At 57.2% G+C, this 13,188-nt stretch overlaps 1 protein-coding gene across 3 annotated transcripts; it reads right to left on the bottom strand.

Moving 5' to 3' along the window:
• Positions 1-1,657: 1,657 nt before the first annotated feature.
• Positions 1,658-11,320, bottom strand: DLL4 (delta like canonical Notch ligand 4). 3 transcript variants are annotated; one of them, XM_047766678.1, is made up of 12 exons: positions 10,936-11,320; positions 10,555-10,824; positions 10,029-10,086; positions 8,993-9,256; positions 8,528-8,588; positions 8,311-8,441; positions 6,608-6,777; positions 6,207-6,426; positions 4,236-4,555; positions 3,853-4,070; positions 3,234-3,342; positions 1,658-2,713 (listed from the first exon to the last, which is right to left on the bottom strand). In XM_047766678.1, the coding sequence occupies exons 1-12, from the start codon at positions 10,999-11,001 to the stop codon at positions 2,708-2,710; spliced, it is 1,893 nt and encodes a 630-aa protein (XP_047622634.1). In that variant the 5' UTR covers positions 11,002-11,320; the 3' UTR covers positions 1,658-2,707. The 3 variants fall into 3 exon arrangements, with proteins under 3 accessions (XP_047622634.1, XP_047622635.1, XP_047622633.1); XM_047766679.1 differs by having other exon boundaries at positions 4,368-4,555; positions 10,936-11,319; XM_047766677.1 differs by having other exon boundaries at positions 3,853-4,555.
• Positions 11,321-13,188: the final 1,868 nt, after the last annotated feature.

Consider the following 13,188-nt stretch of genomic DNA (forward strand, 5'->3'; position numbering starts at 1 on the left):
GTACTCCCCAACACTCCGTCAGTCTTAGGAACCTTACCCAAGAGAAGGGGCTGGACCCTCAGGGAGTAATCTCCTGGAAGTTTTGGGAAGAGGAGGGTTTCCACTGTGGTCTGTTCACACCCCCAAGTGCCTGGCTCAGCTTCTGCCATGTCTAGAAGTGGAGTCTGGCAAGAGCTACAGGTTGAAGCTGAGCGGAGCAAGTCCATGAAAGGATCCTCTCTTTCCCCAGAAAGCTGGTGCTGTGGACTCTCCCAGCTCCCTGCCTAGGGTACCAGAGCCAGTGAGTGGTTTAATCAACTAGCTATCCTCCAGGGCTCTTCTCTGAGTTGCTGGCAGCCCGTGCAGCTCAGCACAGCCTGGTGGTGTGGACGTGCAGGCGTGCGGGTGTCCTACCTGTCCCCCACATGGGAGCCTCGTCATCTCGCCTTCGTGTCCCAGCCCAGTTTCCCCCACCCCCCAGGGCCCGGGAGCTGCTTTCCTGTTTCATTTTGGGCAGGAAGAGTGAGGTCGTGTTGTTCTTCCCCCTGCTGCCGGCTAAGGCTGTGGGAACGGTTCCCTGAATGCTTTCCTGTTTGATACCCTGTGTATGCAGTGAGGGGAACAGGGAGCAAGGGGCGAGGCATGGAGCGTGTGCGCTTGGTAAGTGTGGATGAGCCTAAATCTCTTGCTCCCTTTCTCTCTGGCATAAGCACCCAGATTCGGGGTAGACATGCTGTGTGTCAGGGAGAAGGAGGAAGAGGGAGGGCAGGCAGTGCTGCCTGTATTTGGACTCCATTGGGAGCATGTGCTGGGTCTATTTTGCTTACTATTGACCGGCTGAGAGGTGGGAGCATCTGCTCAGCTTTTTAATCAATGGCTCATATTTTCATCACTTGCTCTCCGTAGGTATGTTTGTGGCTGAGGGGAGAAGATTGTGGCACCTTAGGGACCATCTTGTGCTTTAGAGGGAACTGGCCATGAGGTAGAGATTGGAAACTCCCTCAATAATGCCTCAGCCAGAGAAACCTGGACTCAGGGAAGGGTTCCTCTTCTTCTTCCTCCTCCCTTCCCTCCAGTCTTCAATCAACTCTAGTAGCTCTGGGCAGACCAGGTGCCCATACCCAGCTCTGTGGCCCAGCTGCAAGGAGAACAGACCCAAGGCAAATCCCTCCACAGTTAACACCAGTGCCCTTCCAGGTGCCAGTCCATCTAAAATCCTGCAACAGTCTAAAGGTCATCATGGTTCAGAGACCCCGTTCTCTGACAAGAGAATCCTTTTGAAAGGAGGAAAAACAGGCAGGATTGTCCCCAAACTCCTGTATCCCCCAGGCTAACTTGGGTGTCCACAAGCTTTTTCAGATTTGAAGAGAGAAAAGGGGGACAGATTCAGGTCAGGGGGCTTATCCCCCAAGCAATGGTGGGAAGCCTGAGGCTGCAGTCAGCCTCAAGCCATCATGCCGACTGAGCAGGCTGGTCTGGGCTTTAGACTAGGTGGATGAGACCCGGTTCCCCAAGGACTGGAAGAGGACAAGGGCTGAGAGCACCGCACGCCAAGCCCAAGTGCAGGCCCAGGTCCCAGGGATTCCTGGGGGCGGGGCAGCTGGCAGCAGTATGAGAAGGGGAGTCAGAAGGATTCCCACTCTGCCATGACAAAGACAGGACCCAAGAAGTAATAAACTCCTGTACACATCCGTTCCATATTATAAATACACATTATATACAAAATAATGTTATAAAATGTAGAAAGGTCAGTGCTTCTGATTCTTAAATTATCGAAATACTAGACTCCAAAATAAACTACCAAAAAAACAAACAAAATAAAAACTCATATTATTGATTTCTGAAGATCAGCTTCAAGAGTGGTCTGGGGGCAGTAGTGGGTGTGGGCAGAGCCCAGGCTCGAGGCCATAGGAATGGGCTTGAGGGAGGAAAGGGCCTAGGTGACGATAGCACCCAATTTCTCCCTCACCAGAATTTCCATCCTCACTGCCCTGAGCTCCCCAGTTAGGCTGGGTGCCCCTGGCTGGCAGGAGGGGCAGTCCCTCCACCTCACAGGGCCAGCGGCTGTGGAAGCCAGGTAAGGCTTACCAGTCCCCTTGCCCAGAGGGCCTGGGCCAAGGAGAGGCCGGGGTGGTGTTAAGAGCAAGGCCCACGTGCAGTGGTTGGAGGCACAGGGCAGAAAGTGCTTCTCCCGCCGGGGGCGCTCACCTCACCTGCAGGGACACTCCTGCCAAGAGCTGTACCAGATGGTTTCCTGGCCCATAGATGGCCCTGCCCTTACTGGCCTCCTCTCTCCTCTCTGATTTGGACCCAGCTGTTGCCATGGAGCCTGGGCCAAGGCACTTTTGGAAACACAGATGCCAGTGGAGGCCACAGCAGCTCCAGGCCCCACGGGGCCACTGCCACTCCCTCTGGAAAACAGGCCAGAGCCCCAAAGGAGCCCTCTGAAGGCCACTGCTGGCAGTGCAGGTCCAAGCAGCACCTCTCCTCTCCTGTTTCCCTGGCTGGCGCGGCTGCCAATCTGATGCCAGACAGACACCCAAAGATGTGGAAGGGTACTGCATCTCTTGGCAAGTTCACAGTCTGTCCAGTTCATGCCATTCCCTCTTCCTCCTGAGAGCAGCACGTTGCATATTAAAAATGTCCCATCCAGGATGCAATGTAAACAATGCAGAAGGAAGGTCCAGCTGCTGGGCCAAAGCTGGGATGTCCTGGGGAGGATCCTGCCTTATACCTGGGGAACATGTGGAGAGCAGAAAAGTGGGTTATCATGGGGTTTTATAAGCACGACCTCCATGGCTGCCCTCGGCCTCCCTGGGAGAAGTCAATGGAGGCAGGTGGTGTGAGGGGAGGTCTTCTGCCTCAACCCGTACCCATGTCTGGGAGCCTGTGCTCATGAAGTGGCCAGTGAAGGAAGCCAGTGAGTAGGGGCAGGAGAGGCACAAGGCAACCACCCTCACCCACCAGCAGCTGGGAAGCAGCGCCTGGGAGCTGGCCGGGTGCCATGGCCGCCCAGCCCAGGACTAGCACAGCAGGAAGAGACCGGGCTGGCTCACCCCCACGGCTCCTGTTTCACACCCTCTGTGGCAATGAGGCCAGCAGGGATCCGAGAACCACTGAACTCGGCCTCCCAAAGAGGGGTTCCGACCCATCCTTCAGGAGCAGCCCCTGGGGTCAAGAGTAACCGGGCTACTTTCTCATCCCCAAAAGGCAGGAGGGAACATGCTAGAAGGGAAGGCGAGTCCAGCACTCACCTCTGTGGCAATGACACATTCATTCCTCTCTTCTGATATCAAACACACAGACTGGTACATGGAGTCCCTGGGGGAGCATATCGCTGATATCCGACACTCTGGCTTTTCACTGAGGGAACACAAGACAGGCTGGTGAGGGAGGGATGGGGAGAGGGCTGGAGGGAGGTGGAGCGCTAACCTGGACCACAGAGAGCCAAAGGGACTGGGCAGAGGTGGCTCTAGGAAAAGACACAGGGACTGGGGAGGCTCAATGCTAGCTTGGCTGGCAGTTAGGGACAGGCCTTAAGAGAACCACAGGTCCCTGACTTTCCCAGAGGATCTCAGGCCTGCAAAATGTCAGTTTGCCATTGGAGGCAAACCATGCTGTGGGAAGATGGGAGTCACAAATGACACTGTGTGGATACTTGACATTCGTGAATGAATAAATGAGTGAATGGGAAGATAGGCAAAGGGAACCTGGCAGAAATCTTGTTGGAGGAGGCTCCTGTCAGCGGCAAAAGCCCCTGTTTGCCTAAAAGCAGTCAAGGGCCCGGTGCCAGCCTCCCACCTGTCCTGAGGGAGCCCGGGCAGCACCATTTGGGCATCTGTGGTGGGCCTTGGGCCTCGGGGTGCTGCTTACCTGTGTAACCGCAGTGGCGCCTTCTCCCCTAAGCTCTTGTCACTGTGGGGATACTTCCCAGGCAGGGTCCCCCGCCCCAGGGGCCCTGGGGCCAGATTATAGTCCAGTGTGTGGTTCTGCTGTTTGCCACAGTTGGACTTGTCCAGGCCACAGTCCACTTCCAGCTTCTTCTTCTGGTTTGTGTTCTTGAGCTGGGCGGCGGGGATCAGATTGTCCTTCTGGAAGTCCGACAAGTTGTTCATGGCCTCCCTGCTGCCGTCGTCAGGCCGCCTCAGCCGCAGCTGCCGCACCGCCACTGCCACCATGCACAGTACCACCAGCACCACCACCAGCCCCACGCCCAGGGAGACAGCCACCCAGGGGAAGCTGGGGGGCATGCTCACAGGGAACTCGCAGCGGCTGCCCACAAAGCCATAGGGGCAGTTGCAGACGAAGTTGTCGGGGGGGAGGCCAGTGTAGCAGGTGGCCCCATTGAGACAGGGTCCCGAGGCACAGGCTTCAGTGGGTATCCGCACCTCACAGCGCCGGCCAGAGAAGCCAGCAGGGCAGGTGCACATGAACCCGGTCTCCAAGTCATGGCAGGTGCCCCCATGGGCACAAGGGCTGCGGGCACAGTCACTGATGTGGAGTTCGCAGTGGGCACCCGTGAAGCCAGGACGACAGCGACACACGCGGTTCGGTCCTCGGTTCAGGCACTGGCCCCCTGTGGGTACACACAGGGCACAAATCACCAATCTCCTGGGAACCCCCTGGTGCAGAGGGTGCCCCCTCCCAGGAATGAGCTCTGAGCTCAGGTCCTTCTGTCTCCAGGAATAGAGCCAGCATCTGCAGATCCTGTTACGAAGAGTCAGGAGACCAGGAGTGGAGGGTGACCCTGGTCCCTTGCCCCCCAATGGGCTTATATATCAAAATGACTAGCATCTTACAGAGATTTACAGTAGAAGCGGACAGATATGTTTGGGTTTTGGAGTTCCTGTCATGGCTCAGTGGTTAACAAATCCAACTAGGAACCATGAGTCTGTAGGTTCGATCCCTGGCCTTGCTCAGTGGGTGAAGGGTCTGGCGTTGCCATGAGCTGTGGTGTAGGTTGCAGACACGGCTTGGATCCTGTGTTGCTGTGGCTCTGGCATAGGCTGGTGGCTATAGCTCTGATTAGACCCCTAGCCTGGGCACCTCCATATGCTGCCGGTGCGGCCCTAGAAAAGACAAAAAGACAAAAAGACAAAAAAAAAAGATATGTTTGGGTTTGAATCTCATCTGTCTCTCTCTAGCTGGGGATCTGGCACCCATTGCTTTATTTTATTTACAAGCCTCAGTTTCCTTGTTTGTTAAATGGGAGTAGAACTCTGTGCCCTCTATAGGAGACCTCTGAAGGTTGGGTAGGGTGATGCAAGGAGGCAGGAGCATGTGCCTGGGTTATACTACATGCTCAAATGCCTATCGTTGTTTCACTTAATCTTTTTTTTTTTTTGTCTTTTTAGGGCTGCACTCGTGACATATGAAGGTTCCCAGGCTAGGGGTCAAATTGGAGCTGTAGCTGCCAGCCTAAACTACAGCCACAGCAACTCTGGATCCTTAACCCACTGAGCAAGGCCAGGGATCGAACCTACGTCCTCATGGATTCTTAACCCACTGAGCCACAACAGGAACTCCTGTTTCACCTAATCTTCACAACCACCAGAAAGACAGAGGACAGGTACTGTAGTTTCCTATTCAGTGATGAAGAAACAGTGACTCCAGGGAGTTAACTAAGTGATTAGCCGGAGAACAGATTCCATCTTGACCCTTCCAACCCCTCTCCACTTCCTGAGGCTTCTCCCCTGCACACGCTCTCTGCCTGACTTACAGAGGGTCACCTGAAAACCAAGGAGACAAAGATAACCAGCATGTTTGCCCCCACCCCTCACCCAGTGCTGAACATTCCAAATGCCTTATGCTATGCCAGGCTCCTCGTGGCCATGGGGTAAGGTGAAGCCTCCAGAAGCAGGACCCTGATCATGCTATCCCCCTTCAAGGAGGAATGAGAGGCCTCCCAGGTCCCTCTCTCTAGCCCAGGACTTCCTGGGAAGAGTCAGAGACCACCCGAACCAGATCAGGAACTGGGAACAGGAGGGGAAGCCAGGCAGGATGCATACTGCTCCATCTCCAAAGACCTGCACCCACTGCTAACCTGCTTCTCTTCCAAAGCCACCCAGATGATCAAGTAAGCGCTTCACCATCCAGAAAAGATGGGGATCCATCTCAGCCTACCCAGAATGGCAGACAGGACCTCTCTTCTCTTGTGACCCTCCCACACCAGAATGTTCTCTTGGCCCCAGGGCCAGTCCACTGGGTTAGCAAGGAACAGGACGCACCATTGGCACATGGGTTGCTGGTACACCTGTCCACTTTCTTCTCGCAGTTGGAGCCAGTGAAGTTGGGGGGGCATTCACAGGCATAGCTGGCTCCCTGGTTGCGCTCCTGACAGGAGCCCCCATTGAAGCAGGGGGAGTCGGCACAAGTCAAGGTGCTGTGTTCGCAGTGCAGGCCATAATATCCCGGGGGACATAGGCAGCGATAGCCATCCTCTTGGTCCTTGAAAGAGAGTAGAAAGGGACCAGTCAGAATCTGGGGGGCAGGGATGTGTGGCTGGGGGCTAGGGCCCACCCACCCACCATGCCTGCCTATGGCTGCACATCCACTGGCCGCTGGGGCTGGGGATGCCCAGGTGCCACCTGGCTAGAACTCTGCCTTCGTGCACTGGCCTCGGCCTCACCTTGCAGCTACCTCCATTGCGACAAGGATTGCTGTCACACTCGCTGAGCTCCAGCTCACAGTCCACGCCAGTGTAGCCTGGGCGACAGGTGCAGGTATAGCTGCGCTGCCCACTGTTGGAGCACGTGGCCCCATTCTTGCACGGGGAGTGGTGGGTACAGTAGTTGAGGTCTGCAGGGACACAGGAACCAACCAACTGAGCAGAGAATGGTTCCCCACCACCACCTTCTAGCTCCTTGGTGTGCAAGTTCACTGTCCATGTTTGGCTCAGAGGCTTTAACTCAACATCTTCCAGGCTCAAATACCCTTCCTCTTTCTCCAGTGAAATCCTCTATATCGAAATACCTAGAACCACCTCTGAGGAGTGCGACAAATCAAAGTTGAAAAAAACCCAGTCGGACCACTGCTTACAGGTAAGCTCACAAGCACTGGCCAGAATAGGATGAAAGTAAGGAAGAGGAGTGGACAGCAAGGCCACATGTTGAGGAGGAACTCAGAAAAGGCTTCGTGGAGGAGGGGCAGCTGAGATAGGCCTGGAAGTGGGGGCTACAATTTTAATAGGTGGAAAGAGCAGAGGGAAGGTGAAAGCGACTATAGGCAGTTACCAGGCCTTTTTTTTTTTTTTTTTAAAGACAACGCATTACAAAGGTATTTTGAAATATAAGGGTTTGTTTTCTTATTTGGGAAGGACAGGGAGGGAAAACCAGACAGAGCAAATATGGGGACTATAAGGGCTGTGTTTGAATAAGATGAGTATATTATTGTGTCACCTGGGAGCAAATGTGGGGACAGGAAAGAAAATGGGCAGGAACCCGGTGTGGGTATGTGTATGTGTGTGTCTGTTTAGGGGAAGCAGAGGGGCAGAAAGCAACACACACTCACACTCACACACACACACGCACAAAGAATGCAGGGGCTGAATTCCAAACTCCTTGTTGTGAGCAAGTCAGGGTCCAGGCAAGTTCTTTCTATCCTGGCAAGCATCCTGCCAACCCTACCCAGGCCTGTGCTGGTGTCTCCATGGCAGCAGCCACCCCATTTGACCCTGAAAATGGGAGGCACACGCTGCAGCTGGCCAGGAGGATGGAGAAAAGGCCCCCTCCCCCACGGTTGGGGCTGGCAGACCCCTGTACAGCCAGAGAGTGACCAGCAGCCCCAACACCAGGAAAAGACAGTGTGAGCTCAGGCAGCTGCCTGGCAAGTGCAACTGGGGAGAACAAGGGAGGCTGTTTCTGCCGCACCAAGAAGGCGGTTAGATGTCACTCCGCCCAGAGGCCCCGCTCACCCACAGCCTTGGGGCAGCCAGTGGGCACACCCCACCAGACAGCTGTTTAGGGGAGAGCTGCTCAAACAGCCCTGGCAGGTAAGCAAACACTTAGGGGGTTAATAGGTAACTACGAAGTAGAAAGAGGAACTGAGCCCCGGCATCCTTCTCTCTGGCCTTGCTGGAATTTATGAGTGCAACTTTCAGGCTGCCAACTTGTCACCTTCTGGCTTCTTCAGCCACCCTACCTCCCCAGCACCTGGAGGATGAAGGACCCACCATCTCATTCTAAGCCAGCTGTTGAGATTCTTACAAGTTTCAAGCTCCCTGAAGGATCATGGGAAGGCCAGTGTAGCAGTCACCAAGTAAGAAAGGTCCAGATGATAATGGTTGCCACCTCCTGGCCATATCTCCAATCTTCTATTTTTGCCCTGACTCACCTTGGTCACAGAAGAGGCCTCCCCAGCCCTCATCACAAGTACATTGCCAGGGGGTGCTGCAGGTGCCATGGCGACAGCCATTGTGGGGGATGCATTCATTGCAGAGGCGGCCCTGCCAGCCTGGGCGGCAGCTGTAAAACAAAAGAGAAGCTGAGGGTGAGGTGAGGGCCTGGCCAGGGGACAGATCCTCCCTCACTGCTTCCTGTCCTCTACTCACATGCACTCCGCTGGCTTGCTGCAGTAGCCATTCTGTTCATGACAGCCAGAAAGACAGACAGCTGAGGAAAAAAAACAGGGCTGGGTGAGGGTGGGATGCCAATGACTCTGAAGCTTCCCTCTTCCTCTCCTGGCCTTGAGGGTGCCCCCAGCTCGCCTGGGCTCACTTCCCACTCCTGGCCTCCCAGGGGAGCCATGGATATCTTAAAGAGAAACGATAGCACAGGAAGCAGAATCCAGGCTGGAGGGAATGCAGTCATGGGGTCCTTGTGGGCCTTAGCATGATGGGGAGGAGCATTAAGGAGACAGGGCAGAGTCCAAGCCCATCCTAAGCATCCCCAGCTGTTTCTGAGGCCCAGTTAGTGGAGAGTCAGACCTGCTCTCCATAGGAGGATGCAGCTGAGAAGATGCTACAGTATTTGTTTCTGGGACCCCCCTCCATGCAGGCGGGGGTTTGGCTGCTTACGCTGTTCGCAGTACTCCCCAGTCCAGCCAGGCAGGCAGGAAAGGCTGCCATCTGGCTGGCACACGTAGTGGCCGAAGTGGTCATTGCGCTTCTTGCATAGACGTGAGCAGCTGTCCCCATAGTAGTTGTCACTGCAGATGACCCGGTAGGAGTAGCGCAGCCTTGTGAGAGGGCTGGTCTGCTCATCCAGTAACCACTTCTGGCCCACAGGAAGGGAGCCCTGGATGGCGATCTTGCTGATGAGTGCGTCTGGTGGCAAGGCCTCTGAAGGGGCAGAGGGCCAGGTCAAGGAAGGGCAGCCAGGCCCCAACAGTGCCAGCAACTTCTGGATCAAACCAGTTGTCCAGATGATCCCCACCTGCCAGCAAGCACAGGCCAGAGGAACCCAAGTGTCCCACTGCTTAGCTGCTCTGTGCGTGCATGTGCAGAGGGCCTGATACCATTCAAAAAGGGGACAATAGAAGGATGTTAAGATATCCAGTGTTCTGGAGGCAGATAGGCAAGGGAAAGAGGAAAAGAGGTCAAAATGGGGTGGGGGGAGAAAAAGAAAAGCTCTCCAGGCCTTTGAGGACTCTGGGAGCAAGGGGTCCTCTGGTGCCCATTCAGGGGTTCTGCCCTCAGAGATGGGTACTGCTTTCCTTTTTCCTTTTCAAAGTGAGGATTGTTGTGCTGCTGAAATATCCTTTTCCTCTGTGTCAGAACAACATCCCAAAGCCATTATTCCCTTTCCAAAGGAGCGGAATTCGCGAAAGGTGTAAAATACAGGAAGGGGCCCGTCAGCGGCGCTGGCAGCTTCGGCCTTTCTCACCGCCGTGCTCCCCGCGTTCCCACGCCAAAAATAACCCGCAGGAAACGCAATTGTGCTCAGAGTCCAGGCAGCGGGCGGAATCTGAGCGTCCAGCGCGGGGCGCAGCTCCCGGCCAAGCTAAGCGTCCTGCCCCCCACCCCCACCCCGCACTTCCCCCGCCTATTTCAGATTAACTCTTTCGGCGCTGCGCCGTGTCGCCCCCCTGTGGCCGTGGAGCGAGCTACTCACCTGGTCGCAGGTCGTCTCCTGGCGCGTGCCAAGCTTCGATGATGAGTGAGAAAGTACCCTGGGAACGGAAAGGAGGGGGCGGGGGAAGACAGAAAGAAAGCAAGTTGAACAGGGGGTGGTGGGAGTGCCTTGTTGCAGCCGGTTTAATTAATCTAATTGCAGGATACAGTTACTGTACCCGAGTCAACATAACGGGCTCAGCATCCCGCGCAAGCAGGGAAGGGGAAAGAACCCCGGGTAGGAGGAGGGTTGAGGGATGGGGGAATGTACGTGAGACTCATTCGAAGGTAGAGGACCCGCTGGGGTGGTAGGTGATGAAAATCGTATTTCAAGAGCTAGGGGAACAGAACAGGGAAGAGAGAGACAAGTGAGAGCCTACTGGAGGGTGAGGTCCCAGGCATCGAAAGAAAGGATCCTAAGAGAGCGCCCCACTTTTCTGGAAGGGAGTGAGGAAATCTAGGGAGAGGGCTTTAATCTCAGGGAGCTCCCTTCTCTCGGCCTCCCAGTGAGCCCAGACTGTGCTCACCGGCCAGGTGAAATTGAAGGGCAGTTGGAGAGGGTTGCGTCCGCCGCCGCTACTGTCGTCCCCGATGGCGAAGGAATTGGTGCCCAGCACAGGCGTGGAGACGCTGCCGAAGGTGCAGGGCCCGGGCGAGACGACCGCCTGAAAGTGCTTAAGGCAGACGCGGAAGAAGGTCCGGCAACCGGGTTCGCACCGCCGCCCGCTGGCTAGTACGCCGCGCTCGTTGGCAAACTCCTGCAGCTGCAGCTGGAAGACGCCGGAGCCGGCCGCGCGCTATTGCACAGGGACGGAGGGAAGGAGGAAGGAGAGCGGTCAGGTCGGCGGACGCCAGGGGCTGTAGCCCGCGGCGCGGTGGGAAGGGGCGGAGGGGGCGCGGGACGTTACCTGCTGCCAAAGTGCCACTAGCAGCAGTAGCGCCCAGCCAGAGGCGCTACGGGACGCAGCTGCCATTCCCCGGGGCGTCGCTCTCTCCACCCGCCGACCGTGAAGCTTTCCCGCGCGTCCAACCGCCGGAGGGGTCCCTGAAAAGCCAGGCTTTCCTCACGCCTCGCTTTCTCGCTAACTCCGCTCCAACTGCCGCGGCAGGTAATCCAGGTGAGGACGACCGGGCGGCGACCGCTCTGAGGACGTGTCCTCGGGCTAATCCTGGGGCTGTAAGCAGACGAGGGCCCGGGTATACTGCACTGAGGCGGCTTGAACTGCGGTTCTTGGCCTCGCGTTCCCAGTCTGCGCTCAGCGCCGCTACTGAAACCTGCGCGTTCGGGAGCTTTCCTTATATATATTGGCTCCTCTCTTAACACGCCTGTCACTCAGACTCGTGGTCACTCTCCCCTCCCCTCGAGCCTCTAGCTGCTACAGCCCCAGCGCCGCCCGGAGGGGCCTCCGCCCCCGCCTTCCCCCCTCCCCGTCAGCCAGTCAGGCACAGGTCCCCGCCCCTCCGTGCAGCTCTCAGCCCCTGGATCCCCCAGCTCAGCGCTTGTCTAAGAAACCAATTCTCCACAACTGGGGGTTACAAGCCGCGACCCCGGCTGTGCAAGGATAGTGGGAGGGCCGAGAGGAATGGGGCGGGAGGTGAGCGAGTGTTTCCCGGATGGCTGTGGGGGCGGAGACATTGGGGAGTCCCCGTGGGTGGTGTGTCCGCAGCCGGCATTAGTTACCTGCAGCACTAGAGCAGGTAAAAAGAACTTAAGCTCAGAAAGCGAAACTAGTGCTAAAGAATTCCGATCTCCACCTTCCCCAAGCTTCGGGAGCCCTGGCGTCGCCCGGCCCCAACCTGTGAGCGTCCACCCACCACGCCCCCTCCCCTGTGCAGCAGGGAAGCTAGCGGAGGCATTATCCTTTCTGTGGCCACTCGGGGCAAGGCGAAGAGCCAAGCGTCTAAGACTCAGGGGCTCGGCCCTCCACCTGGTGGGCTTCTCCCACTCCGGTTGCGCGGGGGTAGGGGGCGTCCAGAGCGTGCCTCCTTCCTTCTGCCTGCCCCTTCTGCCTCCCGCCTGGGCTCTGTGCTTGCCAGTCCCCAGACGCATAGTCCCGGTGCAGGGGATAGGAGGCGTGGTCCGGGAATAAGGGGGGCGCGTCCTCAGCTGTATGGTAATAAGGGTCTGGCCCCGCCTCCAAGCGCCTCCCCTCACCTAGGTTTAGCTTCAGCTTCAGCTCCAGCGCCCACCTTCTCCCTCCACCCCAGCTGCCCCAAGCCCCCCGCCCGCCCGCGTCCTGTCGCTCCTTTGAGGCAGGGAGGAACTCCCCTGGCTCCTGAGTTGGCTGAAGCCACTAGCGAGTCAACGTGAGAGGCTAAGTCTGGGCAGACCCGGGTCCTCTCCTCATACGGCGAAATGTAGGGTGGAACTGGAAGCGCGGGGACTCGTTTAAGTTTCAGGCAGTTTCACCGTCTCGCCTTCGCAGCTCCCTCGGGTGGCCCCACTTCTCAGAGCGGCGGCAATGCAGCTGCTTTCCCGGAACCGGCGTGATCCCCGGAGGCTTTAGACTGGGGAGAGCCGGCTTCTACTAGTGTCGGGGGTGCCGGAGAGTTCTCTCTGCGACGCTGAAGGTGGCGGGGGCTCTGTGGCTTCAGCTGTCAGCCCGCCCGCACAGCGATGGCTGTCGTCCGGCGATAAGATCGGCGCGGGGGGTGGGGAGCAGGGACGCGTTGCGGGCCCCGGGGAGACTTGGGGTTGGGGGGCGGCGCGAAGCCCAACAGCTGCCCAGGCCGCTCATGGGTCTGATTTTTTTTTTTTTTTTTTACTTAAGGGTGGTGGCGGAGGACTCGGGGAGAAGGATGAGAAACAAGAGGTTGGGAGCGTGGGTTGGGGGAGGGGCGAGGTGAGGAGACGGGCTCCGGGGTCCCCCACGCACGGCCACCCCTCCCAGCCACCATCTGGCGCGAGCGGGTTGGCGTGGGGAACCGAGGTGGGGCGGGGGCCGGCAGATGGGCCCAGGCTGCGCTCCAGAGTTAATGTAGGTTATGGACAGGCGGAGTCCCCAGACCCGAGGGAGGAGGAGCCCCGGGCTTGCCTACCAGCGATCCTGACAAGTGGGTTTTCCGCTCACACTCTACGGTCCTAGTTCTGCCTAGGGTGCCAAAGAGCGCCCCTTGATTTCTTCTGAGCTGGCATCCAGCCCCACCTAGTTCTGTCCACC

The sequence above is a fragment of the Phacochoerus africanus genome, chromosome 2 (genome assembly GCF_016906955.1).
Source record: "Phacochoerus africanus isolate WHEZ1 chromosome 2, ROS_Pafr_v1, whole genome shotgun sequence".
In the NCBI taxonomy this organism is placed as follows: domain Eukaryota; kingdom Metazoa; phylum Chordata; class Mammalia; order Artiodactyla; family Suidae; genus Phacochoerus; species Phacochoerus africanus.